The 10683-nt window shown below is 35.7% G+C and overlaps 1 protein-coding gene across 2 annotated transcripts; it reads right to left on the minus strand.

Annotated features, from left to right (window-relative positions):
* Positions 1 to 6356: 6356 nt before the first annotated feature.
* LOC133834796 (calcium-dependent protein kinase 26-like) lies at positions 6357 to 10025 on the minus strand. 2 transcript variants are annotated; one of them, XM_062264549.1, is made up of 5 exons: positions 9824 to 10025; positions 8312 to 9248; positions 7915 to 8211; positions 7024 to 7443; positions 6357 to 6931 (listed from the first exon to the last, which is right to left on the minus strand). In XM_062264549.1, the coding sequence occupies exons 2-5, from the start codon at positions 8901 to 8903 to the stop codon at positions 6693 to 6695; spliced, it is 1548 nt and encodes a 515-aa protein (XP_062120533.1). In that variant the 5' UTR covers positions 8904 to 9248; positions 9824 to 10025; the 3' UTR covers positions 6357 to 6692. The 2 variants fall into 2 exon arrangements, with proteins under 2 accessions (XP_062120533.1, XP_062120534.1); XM_062264550.1 differs by lacking the exon at positions 9824 to 10025 and adding an exon at positions 9563 to 9677.
* Positions 10026 to 10683: the final 658 nt, after the last annotated feature.

The raw sequence follows: 10683 nt of genomic DNA on the forward strand, positions 1-10683 counted from the left end.
TTTTAATCACACAGTAGCTATGATCTGAAATATAGTCCCATTTGAAGCAAGCTTCAGATTTAGGGAAAATGTCCAGCCAATAGTCATTGATAAAAACTCGATCTAACTTAGAATAAATTCGGTCTCCAACTTCATGTTTATTAGACCAGGTAAAGTGCGCCCCAGAGCACTTGAATTCATCCACTTGGCCTAAAGCCAACCAGTTTTGAGCATCAGAGAGATCTTTAGCTACAATTTGTCTCCCACCATTCCTATCATGGAAACTAAACATAGCATTAAAGTCCCCAAAAATAATCCAAGGGTGTTTTAAATGACCAATACTAGGCAACTTATCCCATAGATGTTTCCTTTCCCCCATAGAATTACTACCATAGACTACTGTGGCATAGAATACCTCCTGCTGGCCACAAACTTTAACCCTGCAATGGACTAATTGAGAGTCCTCAAGTAAAATTTCAACCTTCACAAACTTAGCTTGCCAAATAACCAAAATCCTACCAGCTGTGATAGAACTAGAAAAATAGTCCCAGTTATGGAAGTTATTCACAAAAACCTCCTGAAGCTTCTCATTTTTCACCTTGGTCTCAAAAAGAGCTCCAAAACCAACTTTATTCTCTTTACAAACATCAAGAATAGCTTTCTGCTTTTCTTTTTTATTCATCCCCCTCACATTCCACCCTATCATATTACAAACCTCCATCAAGTAGTTGGGTTTGAATTAGTGACCACTTGTCCACCCCCAGACTCAAGTAAAACCGCATAGCCATTTCTTTCATTAGTCTTAAATGGAGCTGCTACTACCTTGTTAGGAGCTGTTACTGTCTTGTTAGGAGCAGCCCCTGCCCGTGACCCTCTCCTTTTGGGAGTAATCCAATTGCCAGCACTGTCAACTCTGTCTGTTCCAACTAGCTGAGATGATATGCGAATACCCTGATCAGTTCTCTCCATTAACTCATAGTCCTTAGATAATAAGAAATTATTACCAAAGATATAATAGTGTTATTATCACCTAGTGATAATATTATATTTTTTTAGTGTTCATCACAAGAAGCCTTAGACCCGTTTAGAGAGGGTGAGTCATTGAAGACTCTTACATTTGCCTCTCTTTGAATTAGGACACACACAAATTGATTGTAAGTTTGATGATTAGTGTTCCGTGCGGTGCTACATTCATACAATGTCGATCGACAAGAGTTGGATTAATTTGACAGATCGATTATCCGATGAGTATGAGGCTGGTGTGATGGATTTTCTACAGAGAGCTCGGCAGTGCGTTGACTCAAGGGGATTGGTGAAATGTCCGTGTAGGAGGTGTGTCAACGTTGAATTTCAGACGATTGATGTATTAGAAAATCATCTTTTTGTAAATGGTTTTCTATGGAAATATACCAATTGGCATTGGCATGGAGAGGATGAAATAATACCAATGAGAGCTCGGATAGATCAAAATGATGAAGATGAAATGATGGATGTTCTCACTGATCTTATGCAAAATGACAATGACGAACAAGCGGAGAATAAGCGCGGTCAAGAGATACCTACAACAGACTATAGGAGTGGTCAACATTATAACGATTTGTTTGCTGAGATTGAGGCTCCATTATTCCCCGGGTGTCAAAATTACACATCATTGAATTTCCTAGTGAAGTTAATGCATTTCAAAGTGTTGGGAAAAATTCCCAACAAAATATTTGATGGAATGCTGGAGTTGTTACATGATGCATTTCCAGCCCCAAATAAGCTTCCAAAATCGCATTATGCAGCGAAAAGGTTGTTGCGGAAACTTGGATTGGGCTACGAGTCAATCCATGTCTGCAAGCATGATTGCGCACTTTTTTGGAAAGAACATGCTGGAAAAAGCAAATGTCCTGTTTGTGGAAAAAGCAATGTAATTTTAATATCGATTAATTTGACAGATATGGCTGATGTTATTGCTCAATCTCACGGGGGTGATGGTGGAGGATGCGATCCTCCACGTGGACCGTCAGATATCCCAGCTGATTGTGAACGAGGTAATACTTTACACATTGATATACTCCTTAAAATTTAACAATTAATCCATATTAATTTTAAAATATTGAATTTGCATACAATAGCGCCTCCAAGTAAACGTGGACGCCATAAAGGATTGAACACGCGGGAAAAGAGGGAACAGTTGGGGCGTCCTCTCCCTCTCGAGTGGGATGTGCGGGGGAGAACATATAAAGAGATCGGAGAGTACAGCTCAAATTTCTCAAGAGAGCTCGGATTACTTGTTCGACAGTACACAGATCCGGACTGTCCTCAATGGTCAAAAGTACCAAATGCCTCGAAAGAAAGAATACTTGCACATTTGGAAGTAAGTAGTTTATGTATTTTTATGTTAATTCTCATTTTATGTTATATATCATATTTACTAATAAATGTTTGTAAATTAGGATGATTTGTTTGATATTGGGCGTACTAGATATGGAGAAGGGCATATGCCTGGGATCTTGAGAGGCATTGATACTTCGTGTGCTAAAAAGTATTATGCTGGAAGTACGATATTAAAGAGCATTTAACGATTAATGGGCCACAAAATCGTTATGGTGGTTGCACGGATACGCAGTGGCAAAAAGCAATTGAATTTTTCCAACGCCCAGAAATTACGGTATTAATTTCTTGCTAAACTTAACTATCTTAATTAAATATATTACTAACGATAACTTTTTGCAGAAACGTTATGTGGTCAACAAGGAAAATAGAAGGAAACTGAAAGAGCTTAGCTATGGAGGTTCTCAGTCAATCCCAGCCCTACGCTATAAAAAGGTTAGTTAATTAATTATTTTTTAGTTTATTTTTCTTATTTACGTTTAATTATTAATTTTATAAAAATATATGTACGTGACAGTGCAATTTAAAGACTGGGCAACTTGAGTCCATCCCGGATAGCTGGATGGATACTCACCATAAACCAGGCACAGGGTGGGTGACAGAGACAGCAAAAAATACTTGGGTACGTTAAGTTTTTTTAAACATTTTTCAAAATTTTAATTGTTTCAAAATTTTAATTACGTTATACATTGTATCACAGGAGGAATTGCGTGCATACCGCGACACACAGCAGACACATGCAACTGATACTGAGAGTTCCACACCAGTTTCGAGTGCGCCTGAAGATGAAGACATATCTTTGGTACAAACTGTCTTCGGAAAACGACGGGGCCACCAGAAAGGATATGGACGTATCCTTAACATAAGGGACCGAACTCCATTTGATTTTCGTCCTTCACAAACTAGAGATGAAGAGTTGTCTGAGATGAGAGAGCGTCTTCGACAGTTAGAGGAGCATGTCCGGACTCATTGTATCACCCCGGGATCTCAATCTGCCCCACCACCACTCGATGATCCCGATGTTGGAGCACCGACTCAGTAGGACTTATGTATGAATTTTATTACAATTGACTATTACATTATCATGTTTAAGACAATTCTTTATTTTGATTCAGCGAACATGCTCTTATGTTTTTATTTATATCTTTAATATAAGTGTTTTAATTTTATTCTATTTTTTTATATTTAATTCAAAATAAATAAATAAATATAAAAAAAAATTGGGGAAAAGTCTATACCGAGGACATTGTCCTCGGTATATACCACTAAGATGTCGGTATATACCAGTACGATGACAAATTGGGGGTGGTTGTACCGAGGATTTTTGCCACTTTCTACCGAGGACATTGTCCTCGGTAAAGCGTATACCGAGAACATTTTTAATGTCGTCGGTATAAGTTTTGTTTTACCAACGCGGATGTACCGATAACTTTCTACCGACGACATTGTCTCGGTATAGGTTACACCGAGGACATTTGGGGTTATACCGAGGACATTTGTTCTCGGTATAGGCCCTGTTTTTTGTAGTGAGAGGTCACTTTGGCAACATATTGTTTCAATTAATCTATTCAAAATATTAGACTTCCTTAAGAAATTTCCAAAACCAAAATTTAAATTTAATTGTTCCTTAAAAAATTATCAGTCCTTAACCTTTTATCTTTCAATTAAATATATACCAAATTGAAAATCTGTACAAAATTATTTAAATGAAACCGTTTATGAATATATATACATATATTTAGTAACTATTTCATATATATAATATACCAAAAGAATAACAACGCTTGAGTATAAATCAACTGTAATAAGCACATAATATATACATGCATCAGAAGCTTGCTATCCTATTTATTCATATATTAAAAATGGCATAAAAAATCAACCCTCGACGAAAAATACAGTTGCGATATCATGTAAGTCACTCCCATATATTCTATGCCCGATGTAAAATATAGTTACCTTTGAATAAAGGCTGCTTTACATCTTGGCATTTCAATGATATCATAATATATTAATTAAAGAAAGAAACAAAATACTCATGAAAAGCAAAACTTAAAAAAGAGTTGGTTCAAAATAGGTATTGCGTTTGACATTACAATGCCGAAATGCATATTACCATCAAATATTACTTTCACTACTCTCCATTAAATTCTTGAAACGTTTGGTAATTTTAAAGACCCAAACCACCATAATGGTTTGAATGAGAATTGACCCGCTTCGAATTTCCATCAAGGGAAAATACCCAAAAGATCAAATAATCACATATTTTAAATGTCTTCTTCATCAGAAAAAAAAAATCATAATAAAAGATCAAAACCCTAATTTTAGAAAAGCCCCAAATTTCTTTGAACAAAATCATTCAATCTTCAATTAATCTAGCAAAGGAGACTCTAGTACCAATTGTTAGAATTTCTAATACACTCAAATAACATGAACAAACAATAATCTCCAACACATAAACCAAAATCATGTTATTATAAATGCATATATGAGAAATCCTAAATCATAATTCTATAGATTCTTTGCTAAATTAAAGAAGAAGATTAACACAAGAGCGGAAGCACTAACCTGAGGCCATTATTGGAGATTGCACAGAGGGTTTAGATCTTCCTATATAATATTTATATCTATGAGAGAAGAGTCTCTCTTTTCTTTTCTGTTAATGGGATGACATACAGAATAGAATAATACATATATATATATAGGGGACCACAACCCTAATTTATAATTAGTGATTTCCAATTTTGCCCATTATAAAATTAAAAATTCTCTTTCCTGATTCTACACATTAAATCCATGATACTTTAATACCATATGATATTTATAACATAATTGGTCACTTAATTTTATATCACGCTTTATAATAGCATTATACATTATACATATGTGCCCATAAAATAGAATTTTAATCCAACATTTCACACCTGTATAGACTTTGTTCAATTTAATTAATTAATAATATTTTAATCTGCCTTTAAAAAGGAAGTATGAAACAATATACTGAATGAGAATGATTATGATACCATGGTCCTTCAATTGTAATAAATAAACTAGGAGTTACTCAATACCTTCCATTACCACGTTGACAGAGTAAGTGGTTAACAATATGAAAGCATCCATTATAGTGTTGTACACAAAAGGATTGCACTTCCAAAAGTCAATGTCTCAACTACAACAAATATCCACTTGTCATTTCCTCTTTCAAAGCTTTATCAAAAAACTTATTATAATAACTCTAATAACTTATCAATGAACATCTTCATATATATTTTTTAAAGGATAACCAATAAATGAAAGAAAGCTGTCTCATAAAGTGGGAATACAAGAACATACATATATCCCTAGTGTTTCTTTGCCTAAGGCTATTGAACTTTATCATTTATAACTTCCACAAGACATGTAATAATTTGGTTCCGTTATTTGAAAAATAAAATAAAACTAGTAATTCCCCCCAACACTATTATTCTCTTTCCACTCAAACTCATACCACGAATTCGTGTAAAAACTTGTTGAGTTGCCATAATTTTTCAGGTTTTCTTTCTATAGGAGCATAGCCTTAATGAACAATTATTGTACACGCTCCAACTTTCTCTTTTTGGTAAAGCATCTCCTGTTTTTATTTGTCTTATTTTTTGATATTGTATAGTTCCTTAAGATCAACTGTTGTCATATATTAAATTAAACAAGTCATTGAAAGGTTTGGATGATGTTCTAGAGATAAAAGTTGTTAAAGGTTCTGACTATGAATACAAAGGTTTCTCACTTGGGTTGGTCTAATAAATCTCCTTGACCATTGAATTTTTAGGTGGTTTGTAGTAATATAATTAGGAATAGAACTCGTATGAAACCAAATAGTTACAGATTTCTAAAGCCACTTCAACCACTTGCCTGGTCCCAACAAGACTTAAATTGAACTACAGCTTATTCAGAATTCCACCAACTCTTTAAATAGTTAATGAATACCACATGTTAGAATTATTAACTGATATGAAGATATGATATTAAGTAATATTCTCTTTAAAGAAAATTTGATGTTATTTCTTTAGGAACTGAACCGTAGAAAAACTTTGTACTGCCAAGATCACACTAATTTTTACAAGGAAATTCCCCACACTAGCCACAGCTTCTTGTTACCCTTGTCAACAAATCAGAAAGACAAAAACACCACCCCCCATAATACCTAGGCTGAACTTAAACATGAAAGAGGCACTATATGATACATACACGACCAAAAAACCAGTAGAAAAACATCAGTGAAAGAGAAGCTCTCATGGGTGTCCACTAATTTTGTACAACCCAACACATCAGATTAGTCCCACAATTCTTGTGGTCTAGTTTCAACAGACAAGGGATGATCTAAGAGAAGTGGGTAAGTGTGTGCAAGACGACCAACGAATGACTGATTCTGTCACTATCAAATCAAGTTTCTCATGCTCACCGAGCCCAATCGTGTGGTTTCTCTTGCTGTGAATGCCTGCTACCCTAGACCAACATGGTAGCCCTGCTCTTTTGATTTCACTTGGCTTGTTGTTCTCCAGATGTCTAGACAACATTAGCAACTTTTCCAAGCTTGCCTCTGATTAATAAAGCAAGATTATGATTTAGACACCATAACTATATGACAATGGTTTACAGGTTCGGAATTAGATAATTAAGTACTCAAAATACCTTCATGTATTGCTTCTACTCTGGATGTGTTGGCTGATACCTCTTCCATAGAATATGCTTTCTCAACAACAGAACCGGGGCTGAAGAATGCAAAGCTTGGCATTGACGGAATAGGTGAAGCGACATCGGAACCAATACCAATGGAATTGCCACAGCTGCGAAATGAAAACCCACCAGATGCTAAGCAAGGAGTTAATGGTTCCACTAGGAACGAAGAAAAAGATGATCTGCATGTGAATGCAGGTAACTGAGTGTTGTCAGAATTAATTGGTGATTCATTGCCAAAACTGAGGTCTTGATTCCTGGACATGAATGGAGAAGAAAATGAGCAGCCACCCTCATCCCACGCCCCACAACTTTGGTTTTCACATCGACTTGGTTGTTCGGGCTTTGATTCATTTGTAGTCATCCATGAATGATCTACAAAAGGGCAAAGTCAATTTCAATACAAGGATAAATGGGAAACAGAAGGAGATATATCTTCTTCTTGGCTCCTAAACAGTCCATGACAAAGATTACTAATTAAAAATTTAAACAGGATAAGATGCAGCCTTTTGAAAAAAAACAGTACATGTAACATATCAACTGAAAAAATATCTATTAAGTTCCTTATTGAAAAAATATAATTCATGCTTCACCAATTAACTTGTTCTTTTGATGCTTAAACCAGGATTCACTTTGTTCCTATTAAACAAAAAGGGAAAAACACACACACACACACAGGGTCCTCTTTGTAAATTGACTGACAATGAACTACTATCCAATTAGGTCTCAGTTCCACCAAAGTATGTCTGATTTTAGCTTTAAAATGAAGTAACACCAGATCCATGTTTCCAACTTTAATCTTACATGTGAGATCTTTCCAATAAATACTGTATTAGTTCCACCTACCTAAAACCTGCTGAGCACTAAGCCTTTGAGAAGGATCTGTACAAAGAATTCTCTTAATCAAATCTGTAGCTGATTCTGAAATATGATCCCAAGGATTAGATGGGAACCTAAGATCAGCTAGCCTAACAGCATCAAATATCCGTGACTTAGTCTTTCCCCAAAACGGTGGGATCCCACTGAGTAGAATGTAAAGAATTACGCCGGCGCTCCAAACATCTGCAGCCTGGTTATAGCCCCCTGCAAGTACCTCTGGAGCTATATAAAATGGACTCCCAACTAAACCATGTAAATTCTGTCCTGTTTCCACAAAAATAAATACACATAAATCAATTAAATTCCTAAGAAAATATCAAATAAAACTGCTACAGCATTAAGTTAGATCAAAGAAAAGAATTACCAGGCTTAATATATGTAGCAAGTCCAAAATCTGCCAATTTAATTGGAGAGGATGATGCTTTCGTGGCCAGGAGGATGTTCTCAGGCTTCAAATCTCTGTGAACAACCCCATTTTCATGACAATACAGAACTACCTGCATGAGATGCCTAAAGAAAACCCTTGCTTCACACTCGGAGAATCTCCCATGCTTCTCTAACTTGTGGAAAAGCTCCCCTCCAGCACAAAGCTCCATAACCAAATGAACATAGTCTTCCTCTTCGTAAACTGCCTTTAGATCTACAACATTTGGGTGCCCAGAAAGCCTTGTCATAATCTCAATTTCAAGCTTGATGCTCCTAACATCATCTGAGGTCACCAGTCTATCTTTAGCAATTGATTTGCAGGCTAATGCCTCCCCTGTTGACTTATCAGTACATGCCCTGATGACACCAAACTGCCCCCAACCCAATTGCTCACCAAGTGTGTACTGATCTTTCAGATTTGAGTTCTGATTTGCCTCCAAAACTGTTGTATTTAAGCTTGCAACTTTGTAAGAGTTGCCCAGCCGTGTTGATGATGGTTCACTGCTGCTGTTGCTAAGAGCAACAGCCATACCAAAATTCTCTCCAAACAAACACGAATGAGAATCTCAACCTCCTCTGGCTTTCTAGTTTCAAGATTCCGTTCAGCCTTTTAAGAAGGCACCCAACCCCCCAAATTAACAGAAAGCTGAAACTTCTTTTAGTCAATAGATTGTTTTCGTTTTGATTATATACGCACTCACATAAACCGTACTTAATTCAGGATAAAAGAAACATGACTCTTCCACAGTTAGTTGTCAAAGTTGACAATGACGGTAAACGTGAAGAATAAGATACCACGTATCTGGACAAAGTATACTATATGACAAACCTTACAAAGAACTAGCCCAAACCATTGGCTGGGATATCACATGGATCTGCAAAAAAGTAAGTTAAAAAGAAGAATTTAGTCTCACGCATACAATAAGGGAGAGAAATAAAGTGGGTTTATACTTCAGATTGAATTAAGCCATATCAAGTAAACGAAACATCACTGCATTAAACCTTGTTATTCTATAATTTAAAAAGCTCATTTTTTCTCCTTACTTATGGAAAATTGTCCTTTTTTTCTTTTATTCCCTTTTATGGGGTGTCGACATCGTTCAAATTATGCTTCGAAACAGAACTTGAACTAGATTCTATCACACAATAAACATAACAGAATCTTAAGATTCACTCAAAGAAAACCAACCTTAAGTATCCAAAACAACCCACAGTCTACTCAAACCAAATCACCAGTAATCATGAACTAAAAACACTAAATTGACTAAAAATAGCTTAACTCCCCCATTGTCCCATTAAAATTAAGCAACAAACAAAAAGACCCAGATCCAAAAATTGCTATTTTTCCACTAAGGGAACAAAGACTTGAACTCACAAACGCACATTCACACCCCACTAATGCATATGTATGTTTGTATGTATATACAGAGAAAGAGAGGGAGGTCAGGACCTGATCTTAGAAAGAAAAAGAAAGAGAGAAAGGAAGGAGTCCATTGGAGCAGTAGTTGAGTCCTCCAAGACAGAGATCCTCCTGTCTCGTGGGCTCTCTCTCCGGCTTCGTTTAGTAGTACGCTAAAGCAAACCAAAGACCTTCCTCTTTTCTTTTTCTTTTTTCTGAAATGGCAACATAAACCTCGTCACAGAGTCAAAACATGGGTAAATTTCGGGCTTGGTTAATAAAAGGGAATTTAAGGCTCTAAATTCTTTAATATACCAACATAAACATGTTTTGAACAAAAATATCTCTTTTACTAAAAATTCTCGGATTTTAACACCTAACACACTTCCTTCTCTCTCTCCCTTCACCATCCACCCACGCACCCTATTTGCTAAAAATTGCACCAACCCATCAAATTGTCCAAGCATATCAACCAAACACATTATTATCTTTCGCTCGGATCTAAAAGCTACATTTACTTTTGAAATTTCGTATTTTAATATTACGTGATTTAAAATAAACAACTTAATTAAATGTGGAATATTTATTAAGTTGTTTAGACAGATTTCAGTTTTGTTCACATTGCTTATGCAAATGTTTAAATAGAAACGGAAAACGAGATAAAAATTCAACACATGAGAATTTTTACGTGGTTCAGAAATCTTTTCAGATAACCTACATCTACGGGGCCACGCCTAAAAAATAAACCAATTAGTAAAAAAACAATGTGTACAAAAGCATTGACTTAAACAATGTAAGACTCACTCTTAAACTATTGTCGCAATCTTGTTGTACTCTTCTCTACGAATCTGGTTTTGATGAAACGCTGATTCTCTTGAACTCCCTTCAAAAAATAGCGAGTGAACACTTCC

This window comes from Humulus lupulus, chromosome 5 (genome assembly GCF_963169125.1).
Source record: "Humulus lupulus chromosome 5, drHumLupu1.1, whole genome shotgun sequence".
Taxonomy (NCBI): domain Eukaryota; kingdom Viridiplantae; phylum Streptophyta; class Magnoliopsida; order Rosales; family Cannabaceae; genus Humulus; species Humulus lupulus.

Coding starts and splice junctions, on each gene's coding strand:
- LOC133834796 (XM_062264549.1), bottom strand. CDS start 8,903: ATGGCTGTTGCTCTTAGCAACAGCAGCAGTGAACCATCATCAACACGG. Junction 8,212..8,311: donor TGCTACATATATTAAGCCTG/GTAATTCTTTTC, acceptor TTGTGGAAACAG/GACAGAATTTACATGGTTTA. Junction 6,932..7,023: donor AGTAGAAGCAATACATGAAG/GTATTTTGAGTA, acceptor TTTATTAATCAG/AGGCAAGCTTGGAAAAGTTG.